The sequence below is a fragment of the Panthera leo genome, chromosome A3 (genome assembly GCF_018350215.1).
Source record: "Panthera leo isolate Ple1 chromosome A3, P.leo_Ple1_pat1.1, whole genome shotgun sequence".
Taxonomy (NCBI): Eukaryota; Metazoa; Chordata; class Mammalia; order Carnivora; family Felidae; genus Panthera; species Panthera leo.
This window is the reverse complement of record NC_056681.1, coordinates 78622831-78647686: the sequence shown is the minus strand read 5'-3', so window position 1 is coordinate 78647686 and position 24856 is coordinate 78622831. Positions and strand designations below refer to the sequence as shown.

The 24856-nt window shown below is 36.3% G+C and overlaps 1 protein-coding gene and 1 non-coding gene across 4 annotated transcripts in view; one reads left to right on the top strand and one right to left on the bottom strand.

Annotated features, from left to right (window-relative positions):
* PAPOLG (poly(A) polymerase gamma) overlaps positions 1–21710 on the bottom strand; it is a 29018-nt gene extending 7308 nt beyond the window's left edge. For all 3 annotated transcript variants that reach the window (XM_042932348.1, XM_042932349.1, XM_042932350.1), the window contains exons 1-14: positions 21472–21710; positions 18222–18383; positions 16681–16747; positions 12884–12965; positions 12547–12656; positions 11228–11281; positions 9307–9418; positions 7177–7266; positions 4828–4966; positions 4046–4118; positions 3159–3279; positions 2736–2820; positions 2293–2346; positions 629–748 (exon numbers count right to left, since the gene is read on the bottom strand). In XM_042932348.1, coding sequence (XP_042788282.1) covers positions 629–748; positions 2293–2346; positions 2736–2820; positions 3159–3279; positions 4046–4118; positions 4828–4966; positions 7177–7266; positions 9307–9418; positions 11228–11281; positions 12547–12656; positions 12884–12965; positions 16681–16747; positions 18222–18383; positions 21472–21488 — 1286 coding nt within the window. In that variant the 5' untranslated portion in view covers positions 21489–21710. The remainder of the gene's footprint in view (positions 1–628; positions 749–2292; positions 2347–2735; positions 2821–3158; positions 3280–4045; positions 4119–4827; positions 4967–7176; positions 7267–9306; positions 9419–11227; positions 11282–12546; positions 12657–12883; positions 12966–16680; positions 16748–18221; positions 18384–21471) is intronic.
* LOC122216704 lies at positions 14540–14645 on the top strand. Its single transcript, XR_006201059.1, has one exon. It is a non-coding gene; the product is annotated as a U6 spliceosomal RNA (small nuclear RNA).
* Positions 21711–24856: the final 3146 nt, after the last annotated feature.

The window sequence follows — 24856 nt, the reverse complement described above, 5'->3', positions numbered from 1 at the left end:
GACCAGAGTTGAAATCAAGAGTCAGATGCTTAACTGACTGAGCCACCCAGTCTCCCTGGTTTGGCTAAATTCATTTTTTTTTTTTTAAGCTTATTTATTTATTTATTTTGAGAGAGAGAAAGTGTACATACATACAAGCAGGGGAGGGGCAGAGAGGAGAGACAGAATCCCAAGCAGGCTCTGCATCATCAGCATAGAGCCCCATGTGGGGCTCAAACTCAGGAACTGTGAGATTATGACCTGAGCCGAGATCAAGAGTTGGATGCTTGGCTGTGCCACCCAGGTGGCCCCCCACCCTGGTTTGGCTAAATTCTTAAAATTGACACCAAAAAACACTGATCAGTTACCCTGTGTTGCAATAAAGAGGATTAAATGGCTTTGAAAGTAACGCATCAAATATATTCATAAAGATGCTCCAAACTTGTGATGGGAGTTTCTGCTGGGGTCTGTGGGCTACCAACATAGCATATACTAGTTTTAATGTAGGACCACTCATGTTCAAATACATAATGTATCATCATCCCCCATCAATGTTTGTTAAATGACAATGTCACAACTGATCTTAAATCATGCCTGTTGTCAAATAACATTATTTAAGAAACACAGTATTAAAAAATATTTAACTTACTCTTTATGATGTTCCTTATTTCCTGGGAATGACTGGGGATTTACATGGGCAAGAGTAATAAATTCGTTCCGTTCCAAGTTTCCAACAAGCACACGGATTTTAGATTCTACTAATCCAACCCTGAAATAGAAGAGTGGACAAAATTTTTCCATATGAAATTTGGAAACTACACCTAAGTAACCCAAAAAGGCATATGATAGCTATGATGCTTTACATGTTCAATTGAAAAAAAAAAAAAAAAAAATTCAGTCTAATATATTAGGGACTGTTTAAAATACCATTTAAGTAAATGACAAGTTACTTTGTCAATTTGTGTCCCCCCCCCCCTTAAAAGAAATGATCTACTTAATGAATTCCTAATCTAAACTACCCTGCCTGTTTAGACCATAAAATAGTCATGATCTCAGTATGAACAAAAACTGTTGATTTTTTTCACTTTCAAATCTTGTATCTAAACCGTAAGGCTAAGATATGTTTAAATCATGTGAACAAAAAAAGCTAATAACTGGCACTAAATGAAATAAAACATGCTGATTTTCATAAAATTGGTACTAGATATTACATTTAAAAAAGAATTCAGTAAAGTCAGATCAGATACTACTAAAATATAGAAAGTTTCATCAGGTATCTGCAACTTTATTTTCTATCTCATTTAACACATGTGACTGCTGTCAGCTATGTAAATTTACAATGATTTTATTAATTAGAAAAACTACAAGAACATTTTTAATTATTCAAACACTTGAAAAAGCTTATACATTGTAATTGTGTGTGCTTCAACAGCACATTTATGAAACACTGGGTTACTACTCAGTGTTGGTCAGAGAGTAAGTATTTTGGGCTTTGTGGCTATAGAGTTTCTGTTGTAACTATTCAACCCTGCCATATAGCAGGAAAGCAGTCATACACAACATATAAATGAGTGAGTGTGGCTGTATTTCAATAAAACTATTTATAAAAACATGTGGCAGACTAGGTTTGGCCCAGATCATAGTTTCCTGATTCCCAATCTAGACAAATGAAATACGTTGTTTTAGTGAAAGGATTCTTTTCAGTGCCTCTTTAATTATCAATAAAATAAGCACTAAACTTTGGAAGCAAAAGTAAGACAGTATTGTGTTTTTCTTTCCCAGAAGTCAGACCCGAGGAAAGCACAGCCATCTCTGGTGGCCTAATAGCTTCTGCCTAATAGAGTTAGGGATGTCTACACACTGGAGGCAAAGGGCATGAACTTAGATGTACTAGAAAGAAAGCACTGCTCCTTGACCAAAAATGCCTCTCTGTTGACAGAAGCTTTCATGTCCCTAATCTCCTAAATTAAAAGAATATATAAAATATCTTTTCCTTTTAGTTTTGAAGGGGAAACATGATGGCAAGGATGGAAAACTTGAGCCTAGGTATCAGAATTGTTTGAAGTGCCTCACAATTTTGCTTAAATCTGAGAAGTGGCAAAGGCAAAGAACATACATATATCCTTATCCTGTATTACCTCTAATTCTGAAACATTCATTTGATGGCATTTCTTAAACACTGATGCTCCATGGTCATGTATAACAGTCACTAATAAGATTTAATAATTTTAGTGATAAAGTATTTTATAAACCTAAAGCGTCATATAAATGTTATCACTACAAATTTAAGTACAGAACTTGAATATCACTTACCACTCTAGATGGTTTTCTTCTGTTGATGCACTGGCAGTCAATACTATATAATGTCTGTGAAGAATTTTTAGCAACAGTCATGGAAAAAAAAAAGCCAGAAACATTGTTAGGTCTGCTTTTCCATCATTATTTTTTCTTTCTTCCTCCCAATGAACATAAGAACTAATGCAGACACATAGCTTATGAAAATTAGAACACGCTCTGATTTTCACAAAATCAATTCTAGACACTATAATCAAAAATCAATTCACTAAAAACAAAAACACCACTAATACTGGGTGAGATACTACTAGAATACACAAACTCATCATTTAGGATTTCTGCTAACCTATTCTCTACCTCACTTGAAATGTAAGGGACAACAGTCACCCATCATATATTAACTTTGTAAATTTAACATTCTTCCTTAAACACACACACACAAAATGAAAAATTTCAAATACCTATACTTTTGAAAAAAATTTGGTGGCTCAAGTAGTTTGGACCAGTCTGATTTCCCTTGAAGGATTTCATCTGTGACTGCAAGACCTAAATTAAAAACGAGACAGAGACTGATTTTGAAAACTGGCTATTTTATTATCAGTTTCTGTATCAACCTACCCCCAAAATCTCTAACCTCAACAAACTCTTGAGTAAAAAAAAAAAAAAAAAAAAAAAGAATTTCTCATAACACAAAAATCAATTTCAAACAGATTGGGCTGGTTCCATTTTGGACTTAATATTATATTTTAGAAAACTAACTACTGAAAAAATACATATTTGAAAGAATTTTTAGAAATAATAGGCATAACTGAACTTTAGAATAAAACTGTTGTAAACCAAAAACTTGTGGGAATACATAAAGGGCAAAGGGCCAACAAGTTTACCTTGTTTAAATTCTTCTACCATTACTGTTCGAGTTGAGGTGGACACATTATACGTAGAATTCTGCTGTGGGTAGGCAGGGGTGATTATGGGCATGAGATGATACCTATCTGATGGATTTACCTGTGAAATTAGAAGCAGAATAATTGATCTATTCTCCTATTTCAGTTGTCCTCACTTCATTTCCCCAAAAGTCTGAAGAATATGAAATATAAATTTAATACTACAGTTCCTCAATTCTAAGAAGTACATTTTCCCTCCCCAACTACATTTATTTCTGAAGTCAGATGTGTCTGATAGTCAAAGGAAACTCTGCAGAAGTTTATTTTTCCCCTGAAAAGCTGTTAAATGGATGGTGCATCTTATAAACGATGGTCTCTTAAAACCAAGGAAACACAGTATCAGAGCTGCAAAAAGCATTAATCCAATGGTTTCTCACTCCTCTTTCTGCACCTACTCAATGGGTAATTTCCCCTAGGTAACTCAGAGGAATGAGCACTCAATCTAAAAGCAAATTAAAATGCAAGGTGAGAGTTATGCTAGCTTAGAACCATGAGTCTGCTTTAAATTGCACTGCAAAGTAAATCTTTTATATACTTCAGCACTTTTAGTAATTAATTACTTGTAAGTTTTTAGCAACAGATTACGACATTTTGGTTGATACACTCACTCATCTAGTCTTATGTGGGTGATTTTTAATGACATAACATTTGGATCAGAATTTGGAATACACGTCATCTTCACCAAAAGACACAGCAGACAGAAGGAAAGAACTATAGCTACACAGAAGGAAGATGAGCAGAAACAAGAGAAATTATCTTTAGATTGCAGTTTAGAGAATCGTCCTTTTCCTAAAAGGTTTAATTAATTTCCATAATAAGTCACATACCCGAGGATCCCAAACAGGCAAATTCAAATTGCTTTCTTCTGGTTGCTTCAGCAGGACAGGATTTGGCCATTCCCTAACATGAATAAGGCAAATTAACTGACATAGGACCTCACTTCAGGAACCATAAAAGTCGTTAGACTCTGTTTCAACTTTCATATGGCAAACATTATGGCTGGGTATTTGGTATTAAAAAAAAAAAAAAAAAAAAGTGGGCAAGGGAAGGAAGTACACAAAGGAAAAAGCTCCTTATTTTATTTATTTTTTATTATTTTATTTTAATTTTATTTTTTTAAAAGCTGCTTATTTTAAATGTATCTTCTGAAAGGGCAAAACAAATACTGTTTTGCTCATTAAGCTGTAGCTAATTTAAATCTGAATTTTCCCCTTCCTTCTATTTGCTTTTATGGATTTAACTGATAATTTAATAGCAGTTAAGAGCCGACATTAACTGAAAATACTCCTAATAAATCCATGCAGTAGCTATGATTATCACCTCCATTTTACATAGGATATGTTAACCTCTACATAGCTAGTAGTCAGCAGAGCAAAATCTATCATGACCACTCTCAAGCTAAAAGCCTACATTTACAGAAACCCTCAATGCCAGAAGAGAGCACCATCTGGTGTCTCATCATTGTCTCAAATTTGACATTTTTAAACTTTTAACTTAAAAAGAATGTAAGACAAGAGAAAACGTCTCTGCATTACTCTTAAATTGCCAAACAAATTTACATACAGGGAGAAGTTAATAAGATAGTGAAAGTATGCCCATAAATACTTACCATTTGGAAAAAACTAAAAAGAACTTATGAACTAAAGTAGAAGCTGCTGCATTTGGATATAATTGGCAAGTTCTTGCAACCAGCATTGCCCAGGAGACACCACCAAGAAATCCCAGCATGTTGGAATAAATACCACGTCCTAGAAAATTAATGTTTTGTTAACTATTGTTAGGATCTACTATCCATGACATTCAACTCTAAGGAATAGGATAACTTAGTTCCTAAGATTGTTGCTTAGTTATTGAAATAACATTACTATCAATAAGCAGACCTTCATGCTAGGCCCACAGTTCTATTAGTAAGCCATTAACTGCATCTTATCCCCCTATTTTGCCCTCCAAAAACAGACCCCTCAGTTCTCTGCCCAAGTTCTGACTGCCCAAGCAGGCTCTACTATAAAACATTGGAATTTCCCACTTTTCAATAGCTATGGTTGAGAAAAAAATGAAAACAAAGAGGAAAGATATCTGGAGGGACTACAAGTAGGAAGAATAAACATTTCATTAGTTATATTCATGGGCATTTAAAAATCAAGTGTAAAGCTGGACTAATTTTAGTATTTTGCAGACTTTGGGTACCTCTCCATAAAGTACAATACACCATTGATAGTACTCATTTTTCTTATGATTGTTTCTTGTAGCAATCTATAAAATATTACCATATTTGATCAAAACTACTAAGTCCTCAATTACATAATAGGACATTTTTTTTTTAATGTTTTTATTTTGAGAGAGAGCATGTGCACAAGCAGGGGGCGGGCAGAGAGAGAATCCCAAGCAGGCTCTGAGCTGTCAGTGCAGAAGAGCTCGACGTGGAGCTTGATCCCATGAACTGTGAGACTGTGACCTGAGCCAAAATCAAGAGTCGGATGCTTAACCAACTGAGCCACCCAGGTACCCCAACATAGTGTTACTTTATGTCCCACTAAGCAAGCAAGAGAAAAAGATACAAAAATTTCAATTTCAGATATGTTAAATGGGTAAAATATACGTCTAAGGATTGACAAAACATGTTATGTAATTTAATTTGTAAGGAAAAAAAAATTGTGATATCCCTTTCTTGCAACTTACTTTATCCTGACTATACCAGGTAACTGAGTCCAAGGATAACTCCTACTTGCCTGAGGTCTTTTTAGATATGTACTTCCAACATGGTAGCCACAAGTCATATGTACTTTTTTTTTTTTTGTAATAGCTTTATTGAAATATCATTCACATACCATAAGATTCATCCATGTAACAGATTAAAATTAATGGCTTTTAGTATATTCACAGAGTTGTGCAATCATCACCATAATTAATTCTGGAACCCTTTCACCACCCCAAAAAGAAACCTTTAGCAGTTGCTCCCCTCCTATCTGCTCCCAGTCTTCCCAGACCTAGGCAAATACTCATCTACTTTTTATCTCTCTACATTTGCCTAATGTGAACATTTTATATAAATGGAATTTACTTCAGTCCTTTTTATTGCCAAGTAATATTCCACATTATGGCTATACCTATCACCTTTAGTTTATCCATTCATCAATTCATGAACATGAGGTTGTCTCTACTTTTTGGCTATTATGAAGAATGCTATGAACATCTGTGTACAAATTTTTACATGAATATATGCTTTCACTTCTCTTAAATTTTAATTTGATTAAAAAATTCAGTTTCTCAGTTGCACATTTCAAGTGATCAATAGCCACATGGTTACTTTTGGACAGCACAGAAAACATTTCCATCATCACAAAAAATTTTATCGGCGAGTGCATTTTTAGACTATGTAAAACGTGGTGCCAGAAGTATAGCACTACTTAAATATAATTACAAATTATGAAAAATGTGCTGTGCCAGCTTAGGTTTGGGCCTTTTATGAACAATACCCTATGTATATATATAAATTAGTTCCAGGCTTTACTAGAAAAGTGTTACAAGGCAAAAACAGAAAGAAGCTGAAACTATCACTATAGGCTCTCCACTTAATAACTTTACCGAATACCTACTATAAATTACACTCTGATGGTAATGGGGAGACAAAGATGAATAAGATGGTCCTGCCCCATCGAGAGCATGAAGAACAACGAAGGTTTCACTCCTCAAGTTCTAACTCATTCTGACTGGCTGGCTAAAACCCAAGATGGGAAGTCAGGAGTTTTTAGTTTTCAATCAAGCAAGAAGGAGGTATGGTCACATATCAGATCACCATAACCACTGTACCTGAAAAAGAAACAGATTCTCCAAAATTTACTGGACCTCAATCCCTAACAGTATCAATAGGTTCAGGAATTTTCATATGTGCTTCTATCATTAGTAACTGAAAGCGGTAATTTTACAGTGTAAACTTAAAAAGATCTGGGATACTTACGTTTTGCCCATAATTTGACTGCTCTTAGGGTGAGTCTAAAAGTTTCTTTATTTGGCACTAAATGCAAAATTTCATCAGTAACTCTACATCCTGAAAAAGATAAAGCATTCATTTTTCATTATGCAACAACATCCAGTTAATTCAGATGGCTTCTAATTTCCAGACTCTCAAAGGTTAAAAATATCAAAGATAATAAAATGCGAGGGTTTATTTTCTCTATGTATTTGAAATTTAGCACTTTTATGAGAAATCACTTTGCTTTTAAAGAATTAAAAAGCACATGGGTAACGTAATTCAACATTAAAGGAAGACATGGGTCTGAGTATCTTTAGCTTTCTTCAACATTTGACTTTACTGTTAATCAAATGTCCCCAACTTACAAAACTTTTTCCTTTAAAGTAAACCTTATTTCACAAACACTGTGATTTACTGTTGGACCCTGAAGTACAACAAAAATGCAATGATTAAATAAAAGATGCTATAAGCCAGTGGTTCTCGGAAGTGCAGTCTGTGGATCCCCGGGGAATCTGTCAGGTCAACCTACTTTTTTTCCTCCAAAGTTCGTCAAACCTGTTCTTATAATAACGATAAGGCTTTGCCTCTTTTACTGCGTTAACATTTGCACTGATGGTGCAAAAGCAGTGGTGGGTAAAACTGCTGGTACCAAAGCTGTACTAGTAAACAATGTATCTTCACCACTACACATCTGCAGTTAGAAAACAGGAAAGGAACCCTGCAGTGTCTGAAAAGTTTGAAGAAAGCTGAACAACCTGCTTTTTTCAAGGAACAGTTTCACTTAGATTCTAAAACAATGAACAAACAAAGTGAGCCCCTCACTTCAAGGAAAACAAACAACAAAACTTGCTACCAACAATAAAATTGGAGCTTTCAAGTAAAACTTAAAATTTTGGACAACCAGTATCTGCTGTGAGCCTGGCAGCTTTCCAGTATTTAAAGACTTGTCTGGTGAGATTGGTGGGGACATTAATGAATGTGGTACCTTATAAGGTACCTTTTTTGGGGTACCTTATAAGGAAATGTGTGTTAACATTTAGAAGATCCAAATAACTTTGTGAACCAGTGTTTTCCAAACGACTAAGGCATGACTGTATATAAAATCATGTATGGGTAAAAGATCCATTCAAAGAACAAAACAGACCAATAGATTTTAATATAACAGAGTATAAAAAGTTAACTGATATTCAAATTAACCTTAAAAAAAGTCTTTTACTTAGAAATAAAAGGGAACTACTGATACATGTTACAAACATGGATGAACCTCACAAACATTATGCTAAGTGAAAGAAGTCAGACACAAAAGACCACATATTGTATGATCCCATTTATATGAAATGTCCAGAAAAAGCAAATTTATAGACAGAAGGTAGATTAGTGGTTGCCTAGGACTGGGGGTTGGAAAGGAGAATGACCGTAAATGTGTAAGAGGGATCTTTTGAAGATAATGAAATGTTCTAAAATTGGACTGTGGTGGACAACTCTGTGAATATAGTAAAGACTATGGAATTGTACCCCAAAAGGGACAAATTTTATGGCATATAATTATACCTTAATAGAGCTGTTGGAGAAAAAAAAAAAAGACACTGTCACTGGTCAAGTTTTGGTGTAGCATCAAAGAATATCCATAATTTTCTGAAAAAGCTATTAAAATTCTCTTCCTTTTTCCAATATTAAATATTGGAAATATTAAAGAGATTTGCAAAAATGCAAAAAATGCCATTCTCACAGAAAAGATGCATTTATATTCACTTAGAATGGGTTTATTATTTTGAAATAAACTCATACTTTAAAATTTTCTGTTTTTACTTCTAATACAGTAAATACTGACAGATATAACCCACATAAATGGAAGATCTTTGGGGTCCTCAATAATTTTTCAAAGTGCAAAGGGGTCCTGAGACCATTAAGTTTGTGCACCATTACTACAAACAACATTTCAAATAAATGTATCTTTTAAAACGCCTAAATGTGGTCAGATGATCTATATAAAGAAAATCACATCATTTTTAACTGAGTCCAATCCCTTGAAAAGTCCATTAATAGTTCTGCAAAAAGATCTCTTTGTCTAATTGTTTTCAAGCAGGTATCTGAGATTTCTTTTTAGAAGCTTACCATTTAGGCTGCGAATACACCTTATATCAAGGCTTCTCAGTCGAGAGTCGTCTCTTAGATCTAAATTATCTGATATGGTTTGTATTGCCAGTCTTGCAAAGACTAGATCAATCTTTGGAAAGATGAAAAAAAAAAAAAAAAAAAAGAGGAAAAAAGAAAAAAAAGAGAAAAATATTACTTTTTCTCCTTCTAGTCCATTCTCCCCCCTCCCAACCTTAAAAGTATAAAGTTCTAATTATTAGTTTGGGAAGGTCTACCAAAACTTCAAAAAGCCTATCTAGGCAATCTCACATGGGAAAATCACCAAAGTTCTGTGATGGTAATTAAGTTTGCAAATTAAGAGAAAGCATTTTAATTTAGCATTTATGCTGAGCATTAAAAAGAACATCGAAATCTTATGAGTGAACTTCTAGAAAAGATGGCAGATCCAACACACATTTACATTCACTCCCTATTGAAACCCCATTAAAATACCAGCATAATTTCATTTTGTTTTTTATATTATTTTGTTTTTGAAGGCATCACCCACTAGGACAAAGGTAATAAAGAGACAACAGCAAAAACGATGAAAGCAGATGGGGATGAGTGGTAACTGACTCAGCAGATTTAAGAGATAAAAAATATTATAACCAGGAAAGGAGGAGGCTGTAAATAAACACATAAATAAATAGAAAGGAACATTTAGAAAATAAAAAAGTTATTCTTAAAAATATGACAGCAGAAAGGGAGGACAATAAGAAGTTTGGAAGATGAGAAAACCCCAAAAAGCAGAACAAAAATATAGGGATGTGGAGGTCTAATACACAGAAAAAGGAGAGAAAACAAAGGTAGGAAATCCAACAGAATTCAATACAATTTCCAAGAACAGAAGGACAGGAGTTTCCAAAGTGCTTAAGAGGACTATTAGTGCCTAGCATATTTGGTTGAAAAGATATACCAAAGTATATTATTGCCATGAATTTAACAACTATGAAGCCCAGGAAAAAAAGATCACATTAAGTGTCCAAAGAGATAAAACAGGTCACAAGCAAAGGATGTGAAATCAAAATGGCATCACACTTTTCAACAAAGCATGGAAGGTAGAAGACAATGAAGCAAGGTCTTCAAAATTCTGAGACACATTATTTCCCACCTAGAGCTCTATACTCAGCCAAACTATTATTTTGGTGTGAGAACAAAATAAAGTCACTTTTAAACCTGCAAGATCTCAAAAATATGTGCTCTTTCTCAGGAAGCTAGTGGATGAGTGCCCGTAAAATGACAGGAAGTCAAAAAAGAAGAAACCTCTAGAGAGATGTGAAAGGAAATCCCGGGATGATAGTAAAGAAAGATGCCAGGATGCTAGTTGTATATCATTCATGGAGAATTGGGTGTGGATTCGAACAGCTGAGAAGAGTCAGATATCTTTTTAAGTTGATAATGACAGAACACCTGAGAAATCTAAATCTATTTGGAGATTTAGACAGCTAGCAGAGACTGAGTTTGAAATAGTGTTATGTATAAAAACCAAGCAAACAAAATGCAAAAACAATTATTGACTCCCAAGAAACACAGTGCCACAGAGCAAAGAATGGTAATCTAGTACACATTATGCTCAGTTTTGAACATCATTTATAAGATCATTATAATGTAAATATTGAATATGTTCCAACCAAAATTATAGTAATACAATTATTTTAGATTATGGGAATGCAAAGGGTGTGTATAAAAATCATGGGAGTAGGGATGGAAGCTGGTTCATTTTCCACAGTGAGAAGTCAATAGATACAGGAGAAAGAAAGGTGAGGAACTATTTAAAGACTATTTGATTCTTTAAAATATGTGTCTATGTGAGTCTGACTTAAAAAAGAAAACAAAACTGAAAAAAACCTCATGTATTAAATAGTTCAATTACAAAGTCAGAAAAATATTAAACACTTACTTCAATTCCATCAAATTCAAACTTTATAACAGGTACAAAGGCATCTTCTACAGCCTACAAGAGGACAACGATGACAACACATAAGTAATCCCTTCAAAGGTGTAATCCTTTCTTTATCCTTCCTAAAGTGCCAATGTGAATAATTTTGCTAAAAAGCAAAAATATTCTTGGGTCTCACATTCTAGAAAAATACTTCTACTCTGTGATTGTGTTATTTAAGACACACAAAATGTCAAGACCATAGTTATCAAATTTATTATCCTCCTAAAAATCTTCATCAGAAACTAGCAGGCAGAACTGCTATCATCTGGGTACTTACTATTTGTTGAGATTAAATTGAAAACTGATTATTTACAAAGGGCACTAGTACTGGAAATAAACATGACCAGAGCTCATGATTTAATCTGTTAGAAAAATACAATCAATATAATTTGATTTAGTAGAAACCGATGTCTTTCTGAGCTTTCCTTAATTCCTCAGCCTAACAAATTCTTAACCTCCTTCTCCATTCCCAGATACCCAAATAATGCAGATCCTTTCAACTCACCTTATCCTAGCACTTCAGATAGTATTAAAGCTATCTGTTTAATTTCCCCAATCCCTCCCTCCCATAAACGGTCTTATTCACTACTGTATTTGTGGGACTAAGGACAGTATCTGACAAATCACTGGTGCTGAAATTTCATTTGCTGAATGAATGGCTACATATACACAAAGTTACTATTAATCTTATACATAATAATAGCCATCGTTTGATATGCATAAACCATTTATCAGATCTTATAGTAAATGTTTATGTCAATTATCTCACTGATCCTCAGAAAAACCTTGTAACAAGTTATCAGTACATCTCCATTTTACAGCTGAGGAAACTAGGCTCAAAGAGAATAGGTAACTTAAAATCTAAAAGTTAATATGTGGTAGATTCCAGATTCAAACCCAGGTTTGTATAACTGTAAAGCCCATGTTTTCAATCATTTGTTATTTTAATAAAATGTAGCGGCTTCCTCTTTTTTAAAATTAAAAAAAATTTTTTTAATGTTTATTTATTTGAGAGAGAGTGCGCAAGTGGCAGAGGGGCATAGAGAGAGGGAGACACAGAATCCAAAGCAGGCCCCAGGCTTTGAGATGTCAATATAGAGCCCATGGCAGGGCTTGAACTCACCAACTGCGAGACCATGACCTGGGCCAAAGTCGGATGTTTAACCGACTAAGCCACCGAGGTCCCCCAGATGTAGTGACTTCTTAAATATTTTGACAACCGTAAGCCCTAGCTTTTCTTAATAAGTTCAAAATATTAAATACTAAAGGATACTTACTCTTAAGTTTCTAATGCCATCTTGATGTTTCAATTTTTCAAAAAAAGACTGAAAAAAATCAGATCTCTCCACATGTCTTGGAGCTACACAAAGTGCATCAATATCAGCTCCTGCAAATCAAAGTTATTTCTAGTCAACAAGAGTAAAGTATGCTTTTGTTAAAGTATATACAAACATGTACAGAAGAAAATATGTAAAATGAATACAGGAAAGCATTAACGATGATTAGCTGAGTAGTGAGATAATGGGTATTTTCCTCTTCTTTACTTTCAAATTATGAATAAATAAGAGCTTGTTACTGAAAGTTCTTATCAGTAGAACAAAGAAAAGCAATTACCTTTGGTGTGTACTCCAAGCCTGTAGGAGCCAAACGTGAAAATCTTACCACCAACAGTAGCCACGACAGAAGGTGGGAGGTTCTAAAATTAAATTAAATTAAATTAAATTAAACAAATGGCATTCCATTTTTCAAATTTTTTAGCATAAAAATTGCCTAAATACTAGTGATATATACTACATTTGTCAACTTAGGTAAATTGAGATTTGTGAAAGTACTTCAGAGCTCTTTTGGGCTGTAGCTTGAAGTAATCAGAGTATTTCCTGAGGGAAGATAAAACAAATTCATGCATGCACAAATCTCTATGAAAAACATTTTTTATCACTTGACCCTACTTGTCCCCTTCCAATGGCCTGTCTTTCAATGGCTCCATCACTTAGAAGTCACCAAGGAGGTCTTAAGCACCAAACTAATGCACTTTCAGTTCTTTCCAGTACCATACACTTAACTGACTCCATTTCCCCTTTAGTTATTGCGACAAATATGCTTAATTTCTTTATTCTAGCTTTGCAACCTTTCTGTAAGAAAGTGGAGCCATTCTTGACATGATCTCCTTACGACCTAATCTAACAACTTTAATAAAATCTTTTAGACTGTACCAGAATTATAAGGCTACTTTTCACCTCTCTCTAGAGCCAATTCTAACTTCCCCTTCGGTATTTTCACTCAGACATTCTGATCCACTTCAATAGCCATGCTTGAAACAAAATATTCTTCCTATGATAAACAGGTATCCTGTCTGATTTCTCTTTCTGTTCCTCATTCTCCTTACCACCTGTTACCTATAGTCATTATTCTTCTTGGCTTACCAATTTGTAGTTTATATCCCTCACATGTCACCTCCTTTCTATTCAACTACTACCCCCTTAATTCTAGGTTCTAATTTAATCCTTAATTCTAGGATTTTAAGCTACTTTCTTGCCTTTCGTCTGTATTTTCAATTTCTTTTTGTACAAAACTCACTTGCTGATGTTCTTACTGTATATTATAACTCTTCTGCTCAAAACTTACTAATGCACTCTTCTCTGACTACTGAGGTAAGGATCCCTGGATCCTTTTAAAGCCCCAACTGCCAACATGTTACACAATCTAGTCTCCTTTCCATCGCACTTGCCCATCCTTCTCTGGGTATCTCAGTACCAACTATTTTTTCAAAGTTCATTTCAAGTTCTACCTTTTTTCATGAAGCCTTCTCTGGTGATCCCCCTCTCTTCCATAACAAGCTCTTTTCCCTCTCTGCTCCTCTATTATACATTTATTGACCTTTCTTTGCTGAATATATGTCCCATCTCTTCAACTATAAATTCCTTAAAAATGAGAATTGTCTCTACTACTTCTCTTAGTTTTTATAATGCCCAGTGCAAGTTCCAAAGAATATCCTTGATTCACTTGAATGAAATTATCTGTGTAACAAGATATGTTTGTTATTCCCTGTTTAATGGATATTAATGTTTCAAGAGTACCACATGTAATTTTAGAGCAAGAAGTCAGTAAAGATATTGATGACTAATATGAACCAAAAAGGTAGAGAAGATAGGGAACTTTTAGCTTACCTTCCTACTTTCTATTTTTTACTTTTCTACTTTGAAAAGCAAGATTCTTACAGATTTTATGAGAAAATGATACACTGAATCAGGGTAAAATATTTTCATTACAGTGCTCGCTTCAGCAACACACAAATACTAAAACTGCAATGATACAGAGATTAGCAGGGCCCCTGCGCAAGGATGACACACTGATTTGTGAAGCGTTCCACATTAGAAACAAAATTTCATCACAAACCACAGTAATTAAAATGATCTAATTTGAGTTTTAGATTGTTTACAATCTAAAAATATCCGAACTATGTGTAGAATATTTAAATGAGCTTTGATCTAACTCAAATTCTTCCAATATTTTCCAAACTAAAATATGCATAGATAAAAGGAATAGTTGATACAGAAAATGAAAAATCACTCTATCCACACAACGGAAGATGTCAAAACCAATTAAAAATTTTTTTCATAATTAGATATTTTACTTACTGTGCCTAAAAAAAGCCAAATTGTGGCAGTCTTAAATTTTTATGCCTAAAAATTAAATAGTAAACCAGTGATTGCTTTATGCAGATTAAACTACTGATGTGAGTCAACATGGGAGAAAAAGCAATTTAATAAAAAGCAAACACCTTTTGACCTAGAAACAGAATTCTACTGGATTTTTCAGTTAAGTGCAAAGAAATTGTGAAGAAAATTAGGTACATCTCTCAACAAATTATTATAGCCTCTTTTGTGGATAATACCACTTGATTTATCTTGAATGCATCATAGAATGGGGATGGAAACAAAGACCTTAGTACAACCATAATAGCTGACATAAAGACCACACACAATAAATCATAAAGCTTGTTATTATGATTTTAAAATAATTCTAGTGAGTATTTGGTTTGCACATTTGTAACAATTATAGGCTGATTAGAAAGGGACAATGGATTCCTTTAACATTTATTTAATGCCTGAGTTCTGTCTTGAAGTTAGGCAGATGACCAAGACAGGTCTTTTTTCTTAAGGAGTTGATCACCTAGTAGCAGAAAAACAAAAGTGAATTTTTTTTTTGTTACTCATGACTAGCATTTCACCTGCTCAGAATTCAACTTATCTGAAAACCTCAACTACTGATAATCCTGCTGAGAGCTCAGAAACGAGTCAGATAGCTATCTGGCAGCAAAAATAAACAACATAAAGATCATTTATTTAAACTCAATGACTGAAGACTTAGCAGAGTCCCTCATGACCTTATTCAGAGTCTAAAAGAACCAATTTTGGAAATCAAAAAATTAAAAAAAAATTTTTTTATTTATTTTTGAGAGCGCATGAGTCTAAAAGAACCAATTTTAAACATGGATCATAGGTACAGAAATAAATAAAACTTACAAAAGAAAGAATTCTGACAGGTGTTTATCTAATTTCTAAAATCAGGCAGAGTAAGGGGCAGAAAGAATTTAGAGAGACACACTGACTGCTGTGAGACATTAACTTTCAACTGATTATTGTTAAGGGAGAAATGGAAAAATTATAAAAACAAACAAAAAACTTAAAATACAACAGTCTGGACCACATAGTGAAGGGGAAAATGGTATCACCCAGTTGCACACACCCTATTTCAATTTAGTATACTCAGTAAAATAATATTCAGTGATTTTCAAATGAAAATTCAATTACATTCAAAATACTCTAAGAAAGTAAGAAAATGTAACTTATTTTAGAAGAAAAATAGTTAAGCTACCGGAAGGGAAAAAAAGTTGTATAATTACAAATTAGGATTTGCAAACTCTTATGTCTCAGGGGCCAGGCAGGTATGCAAATGGAGGGAAGTATACATAAGAAACACAAAATTGATTGATAAGTGACAAGTGCTGTGTCAGAGAGACCAGGCATTGGTGGGGGCCACGAGGCACTGGAAGGCAGGAGCCCAAATCCACTGAAGCCTCTTCCTGCTTTGCCCAAAGGCAGGTCCAATGTTGCCAGACCTGGTATTTCACAAGATGTCTGAAATCTGGCTTTTAAGCCAAAATCCCTTGATATTTACACTTTGGCCCACTATATATAATTCAAGCAAGAAATCTATGTAGATCTATAGCTAGACACTAGTGAAATTCTCACTTAGAGACTCAACTATCTAGACCAATTCATTACCAAGCAGAGCAAAAAGCCTAGTTTTAATATATTTCAGATTATTCTCAATTTCTACATCTTATTAACTAGGACTAAGGACCAGGACATAATGAACTATGAATTCAATGCAGTTTAGAGTCTTACCTTACTCTCACTGACATCAGAAATCCATTCTTTTACTAAATTGTTCAATTTACCAAGAACAACCAGCCTATAATAAAAAATAACATGCTTTAGATTAAAACTAAGAAAACCCAAAACAGTATTTAAAAAAGTAGTTAAACATATAGGCAGAACCTTTGTGTTGGTGCTAGAGTAAAAGCACATTATACATGGGCTAATGCTGTCGCATCTGTTGGTACATGGCACATCTCTTTGGCATTCTTAGGTCCCTAAGAGTTCCAAAGAAATGACAAATGTGATGACAGTATTTTGGTCTTTGAGCTATTTTCAAAATTCAAAAAGCCTAATAAAAAATCAAAATTACCTTCAATAAGTCTGCAGAGGCCAACTGAATTGTCAACTTTCTTGGCCTTACTATGGAATAAAATCAATTCAACGTGGTGATAGAGGTTAGCATTGTCTCACTGACAGTCATAGGTCTTTGGATAATTAAAATGAGTAAATTAAATACTGTCTAATTTTTATGAAATAATATTACTTAATAAAAGCAATTTGATATTAAACCAGACTTTCAACCAACAGCATATCCAAATCCACATTAAAAAAAAAAAAAAAAAAAAGAGGTTGGGGAAGAGTAGAGTTTAGGCATCTCAAAGATGACATGAAAAATGGAATTCCTGAGATGTCCAAACGTGCTTCTCCCTCAGCCTTCTCCAGGTAATGGAATTCCATCCTTTGAGGTGCTAACATCCAAACCCTTGACATCATCCTTAACCTCTCTCTCTCACACACACACTCCAGTCATTAAACAACCCTACCTTTAAAATATATCCAGAACTCTACTACTTATCACTTCCACTACCATCGCCCTAGTTCAACTCACCGTCCTTTCCTCCCTGGGTTCTTGTAATAGCCTTCTAACTCGTTTCCCCATTTCTTCCCTTCATCCCTCTTCAGGCTATTCTCAATATAGCAGCCAGACTGACTGTCTTAAGGCATGAGTAAATCATGTCCATTTTCTGCTCAAAAACATAATGGCTTCCTATTTCACTCAGAGTTAAAGCCAAAACTTTTATAATGGCTTATAAGGTCCTAAGTGACCTAGCTCTCCAAGCTCCTTCCCACCTCATATTCTTTAAGACCATATTCCCCTGTTTTGGACACTTTGGTTACCTTACTATATATTCCTTAAATATACCAGGTACACTCCCACCTGAAAACTTCTGCCTAGAATGCTCTTCCCTCAAATATCTACATAGTTCCCTCCCTCTCAAATTTTTCCTCAACTGTTAATGAGGCTTTCCTGACAACTCTACTTCCAGCTTCATTTTTCTCAGCAGCACTTCTTATGTGTAACATTGTATTTATTGTACTTATTTGGCTAATTGTCTTTTCCCCTAACCACCTAAAAACAGAAGCTCTAGGAGGGCCAAAATTTCTCTCCATTTGGTCATTTTTGTATCCCTAGGCAGGATAATGGTAAGTACCTGATATATATTTGCAGAATTAATGATTAAATATTTAATGTGCTATTAAATATTTTGCATTTTTATATCACATACCTGTGGTTCAGTTCTTCTTCATCTTCAAACACTCCAAATGGTTTCATGGCATCAATCAATTTCTGTGTGTAAATATGATCAATTTCTTTTGGACATGCCAAACTAATTGGAGAAGTGATTCCATAATGCTTTTGTTGACGCTGGCTGTCCAGCATGGTGTTTCTGTTCAAGAAAAATGAAACAGCAGAAAAAATTTAAAGTATCATATCATACTGATACATGGATCTCTCAATCCACTCATTAATTTAGCTACCTTAAAAGTTTACTTAGTACTAACAGTTGGGGCAGGCACTTTTTTTTTTTTTTTTTTTTTTTAAGGGAAAAAAGGGTATTTTGTGTTTATTTTGATGAAGGGCTATTCATACTGCCTCCAGCTTTCATGGTTAGGATGTCTTTTCAAGCCAAAAGCAGCATGTGTTGGCATCAGGACAACTGTGCCAGCACCACTTAGCTCAAAGGCAAAGAGCCTGAATGGGAGCTGGGCCAGGGCCACCTCCACTACACCCTGCGGACTTAAGTCAAGTACCATCTATATTCAATCTTTGAAGAGCAGTCAGCCACTTGAAAAGAAAGCTCTGAGTGAGAACAATGCCCCCCCCCCCCAAGAAACAAACAAAACATCACATTAGAAGGTAGGTCCTTGTGACTCGCTTTTAAAAAGAAATCACAACTAGGATTTGTCCTTGAGAAACCTACATTAACATCCTTTGCTCAAATCAGAATTTATAGTCCTAACATTGACTCTGGTTAATTGTTCTCTTTATTTAGATTAGTACCTAGTCCATTGTCACACTAAATAATTATCAAATTCTTTATACTTTTATAGATACAATATAAGCTAGCCTCCAAAAGATCCTAACAGGGAATTATAGTTTTGAATAAAGTACAGCTCAATTTCTGATTTTGTATTTACACAGGCCAATAATTTCAAAATAAATTTTGGGACCACCATGGGTTGGTATAACTTTTTATTCTGCTAAGAAAGTAAAGTAAAAATAAACATACACGATAACCAAGTAACCCTACCATCTATCTTTACCATTCAACAGTAAGGACCATCAACAACAGTTAAGAATGTAATCTCAAAATATAAAAGAACAGTCTTTTAAATAATACATCAGCCCTGTAAACAACAACACACCAAAATACAGTAGTGATTGTTTTGAATTTTAACTGGTCAAAACAGTGTCTTATTCACTAAGTTCATACAGTAAGGCATGCTCCTTGGGTAAAGATTTGATTAGGGAGGGAGGGAGAAGCAAATGAAAGATACAATAGCCTATGTATCTTCTGAAATGATTAAGAGACACAAAAGGGAAACATCAGTATTAGTGACTTTAATTTCTTTCTGGTATCAATTTTCCTGTTGAACAAACAAAATTTGTTTATAAGTGTATGGTAAATGGATGGGACAGAGTATATATGATCAATTAATCTCAACAATAACTGTAAGAGGTAGGTAGTGAATAAGTGCCATCTTACAGACAGGTACCCAAGATCCAAGGGATACGAAGAGCCAGAATCTGAACTCCAAAACCCAAGATCTTTCCACCACTCCATTCTCCCTTCAACAAGTACTTCAGTTCCGATACTATGATCCTGGGTCCCACTTTCTCATCTGTATGCTGAAAAAGTTAGCTAAGAACATGCCTACCAGCACTAAAATTCTAAATCTATGATTCTGAAACTCCCTCATCTAGAGGGGGGGAAGAAAAAGCAAGCAAAGGAATTCCACATTCCCTTCAACGCATCAATTTCACTTATAAGTAAACATTCTAGAGAAATTCTAGTACAAGTGTACAAGGAAACATGTACAAGAATGTTTACTGCCACACTGTACTATTAAGAACTTAGAAACATGGGGTGCCTGGGTGGCTCAATTGGTTGGGCATCTGACTTGGACTTTGGCTCAGGTCATGATCTCACATTTTGTGAGTTTGAGCCCCACATCAGGCTCACAATCCTCTGTCTCTCTCTCTCTGCCCCTTGTCCGCTTGCGCACTCTCTCTCTCAAAAATACATTTAAAAACATTAACAAAAAAAAAAAGATTCTCTCTCAGCCCCTCTTCCCTGCTTGTGTGAGCACTCTCTCTAAATAAAGTTAAAAAAAAACTTCAAAACAACCTGAAATAGTCAAAACAGGAAAAAAAAAAAACCAAACCCTAAACTAAGGTGTATCACTACAATGGAATACAATATAGTACTTATTATGAATTCATTAGAGTTGAAAATATTAACAGGGACAAAGTTCAAAGATACTAACTATGTTGCACTTAAAGAAGATGCAGAATGACAAGTGTGACACCAGTTATACAAAGCTTAAAAACAAGTAAAACAATGCCAGTTATTATGGACATGTACATATGTTGTAAGAGCATTTTTAAAAATGCAGCAATAAACATCAAATTCAGGACTGTGGGGTACTATGGGGAGGGAGGTGAATGGAACCAGAGGAGGTAGGAGAATCCTTCAAACACATCTGTAATAGTTGATTTCTTCTAAATAAAGGTATTTATGTACACACATACACACACTCTCCACACATACAGAATGTTATGCTTTGAGAGAGATGGATGGTGACTACACAAATGATGCTTATGTTATTCTCTGCATTTTTCTGCTTAAATTACTTCCTAATAAACCAAAATGTTAGAAGCCACAACAAAATCTTGCCAAGCACGGAAACCGTTTGTGACTTATCAAAGTGTGAGCAGGAGGTCCAGACTGGTAGATATACTATGGGTAGGTGGGGGAGGCCGGGGGAGAGCGAAAAGATCATAGTCTTTATTAAAAAGAAACCCATGGGCTAGGATAGGTCATTCACTCCTGAAGACCAGGAGACAGCCGGTCGGGAGGGAGGAGGGGGAGGTAGGGGGATGGTATTTGCGCCAATGCAGACAGGAGCAGAGACAGGCTCAGACAGCGCTGGGGGCAGGAGAGTGACCGACAATTTCTCCCCACGGACACCCGCGCCTCTCCGGCTGCTCATTTGCCTGGGGGCATCCTCGCAGGCGGGACAGGCGAGAGCAGATGGGGGCTCCAAGAGTCCCCCAGTCTGTTCAGGGGTGGCCAGGTGAGCCGCCCGGTGTAGGGGAGGTGCCCTTGCCGACCGGCCAGGAGCGGGGAAGGAGACCACTCCGGCGAGCTATGGGCAGGGTGCGAGGGGCAGGGAACGGAAACGGGGTCCCGGCCGACCACCCCAAACCACCCCTCTCCGCTTCGCCCCCAACCGCCGCCCCCCATCACTTACGCAGACATCTCTTTCATCGCTTCCTGCGTCTCCCTCACCGCCGAGTATCTTTCGCTCTGGAGTCAAGTTCTTGCTCTTTCCTTCTCCTCCTGTCCACTTTCCTCCGGTTGCTTGTAGCTCGCTTGCTCACTCACTTTCTCACTTACTACGGCCGAGGCATCCAACCGAGTAGTGAAAACACCACAAAACCGGCTCTATTTATGACAATACAGCGCGGCCGACGCCAATATGGCGCCGCTTCCCAGCCTGCCCCTCGCCCGCTGCGGCCCCGCCCCCGGAGGCCTGGACCCGCCTTCGACCCCGCCCCCTCCTCCTTTGGGTCCCCGGAGGCTCGAGTGGTCCCGCCCACAGGGGGCGCCGGCTCTGGCCTCAAATGCCGGTCGGAAGGAGTGTTTTGTCCCCTCCTTTGTCCGTGGGACTGTCAATCTAGGCAAACCGCTTGGAAGGTAATTTGGACCATATTTTCCTTGTTTCACCAATGAAAGACTATAACATATTTTTTAAAAGATCACAACCTTGCCTAGCAAATACAATTTTAACTCTTCTGTTATCCTACATCTTTAATTAGTCAGAGTTCTACGTGATCAATCCACTCGTGGAGATTTTGTCGTGAGAGGGTCACACCGAGGAACGTGTGACTTTACAATTAAACCAGTGGAAAGCAAGCTTGTAAATTGGAGGCTAACCTGTTCACTTCACCTCTACCTCCCTTGATTCATGACATTCTGTCAGTTAAGTGAGAATCGCTAGCAGTTTGCAATGGAAGGATAAATCCAAGAAATAATTTAATACACTAAACCATTACAAGGAAAAGGATGTCAGGAAGCTGCTTTTTCTCGGAATGTGACTCAGAGTCCCAGGAAATAGAGGCGATTACTTATAAAATTATCCATTCATTCTTTCAAAAATATTTACTGAAAACCAAGTGCTGTTAGGTACCAGTGGCTTAATGGTGCATAAAACCGGATGTATTCTTTAACCTTATGAAATTCAGAGTTTAGTGAGGAAACAATAAAATGTAAGTGATGTTCTTCTGTCGTAGAACTAAAGCACCTACTGTGTGTCAGGCACTAGAGATATTTAACTCCTGCCCTTCACAGTCTTGTGGAGGAGGACAAACATACACAGAGATCATGGAAATACAGATAGGGATTTAGGGAGGCCTAAGAGGCCACCTAAAGTTAGGGGAGATGTTGGAAAGTGGCTTCCTAGAAGAGAGGATGCTGCCTGAATTAGCAAGGTTTGGTAGTCGGGATTGGGTACAGGTGGTGGAGAGAAGAGGCAAAACCTATTCCATGCAGCATAGAGTAGTAGGTAGTGTGGGCTTCAGTGCAAGGGAGGCCCAAATTTGAGTTCCAGTTTTGCTACATACTCAGGAAAATTAACCTTAAAAAGCCCTGTCTTCATTTGTAAAATGAAGATAGTAAGATTGTGAGAGAATTAAATGAGTACAGTATGTGTAGCCATATGGATCTCAGTCTAAAAGTTCAGACATGCAAGAAATATCACTTTATTTTCTAAAACTGAATTTTTGACCCTGAATCCCTCATTCTTCTGAGCTGGCAGACAAAGACAATCTTGGTCACCCTAGACCTTCCCTTCCCCAATTCTTGAGATGGTGCCAATGTATTAGAGGAGGTAGGACAGATTGTGCACATCTGGTCCTCGGCGCGGGTAAGTCTACTTTCCTGGCCTCATGGCACTTGGGACTGGAGAGTCTCTGATGCCTCCAGGTCTTGTCCAGGGCTCATTGTAAGGGTCTTTTTTTTTTTTTTTTAAGCTAAAACTTTCTAATTACAAAAGTAACCTATGCTTATAAAGAAAGAGTGGAAATATGTCCTTCCCTTCCATTCCCAACTCCATTTTATTCCCCAGGGAGCCTTTGTAACAGGTGGATATCTATCCTTTCAGATAGGTATGTTTTCAATATATCCCAAGCTATGTATAAATATGTACCAGAAGTTTGCTTTTGTTATTTTTAAATTTTGAGAAAAAGGGATACTGTACATGTTGTTCTGCTTCTTAATTTTTTTTAGCCTAAAAGTCATGCACATCTTTCCATGTCAGTAAATGTTATGATGTGTGCCCCTAAAGTTTCATATGTTGGAGTCCCAACTCCCAGTACCTCAGAATGTGACTGTACCTGGAGACAGGGTCTTTACAGAGAGAATTAAATTAATTTTTTTGTTTTTATTTATTGATTTATTTTAAGAGAGAGAGAGAGAATGTGTGCACGAGCTGGGGAGGGACAGAGAGAGAGGGAGAGAGAGAGAATCCCAAGCAGGCTCTGTGCTGACAGTGTGGGTCAACATGCTGACATGGGGCTCAAATTCACAGAACCATGAGATCATGGCCTAAGCCGAAATCAAGAGTTGGACACTCAACTGACTGAGCCACCCAGGCTCCCCAAGATAATTAAGTTTAAATGAAGTTATTAGTGTGGCCTCTACTCCAAGATGACAGGTGTTCTTGTAAGAAGAGGAAATTTGGACACAGCTAGGTACACAGGGAAGGCCATATGAAGGCACTAGGAGAAGACGGCCACCTATAAGCCAAGGAGAGAGGCCTCAAAAGAAACCAGCCATGCACACACCGTGTCTCAGTCTTGTGGCCTCCAGAACTGTGACAAAATACATTTCTGTTGTTTGAGCCACCCACCCAGTCAGTGGTACTTTGTCAGGAAGCTCTAGCACACCAGAACAGTAAATGTGCACCTACTTTGTCCTTTTTAACAGTAACATGGTGTTCTTTGTCATAGATAATATATATTGTCGAAATATACTTAACCATTTCCTATTGTCTCATATTTGTTTATATTATCAATATGCTATAATAAATATCTTTATAATACATCCTCTATCCTTCTGTCACTAGTTATTGAATTGATTCTTTTTTTTAAGTTTTTAAAAAAATGCTTATTTATTTTTGAGGAGGGGGGTGGACAGAAGGTCCGAAGCAGGCTCTGTGCTGATAAGCAGAGAGCCCGATGTGGGGCTCGAACTCACCAACCGTGAGATCATGACCTGAGCCAAAGTTGGATTACTTAACTGGTTGACTGAGCCACCCACGCACCCCTGGATTATTTTTTTTGCAAGTTTATTTATTTATTTTGAGAGAGACAGAGCGAGTGGGGGTGGGGGACAGAGAGAGGGAGAGAGACAGAATCTCACAAAGGATCCTTGCTGCCAGTGCAGAGTCCGACTCGGGGCTCGAACTCACAAAACTGAGAGATCGTGACCAGAGCTGAAACGAAGAGTCAGACGCTTAACCAGCTAAGCCACCCAGGTGTCCCGTGAATGGATTCTTAGTGATGAGATTACTATGTAAAAGGGTATGTATATTTTAAAATAATATTTATTTTTTTTAAATTTATTTATTTTTGAGA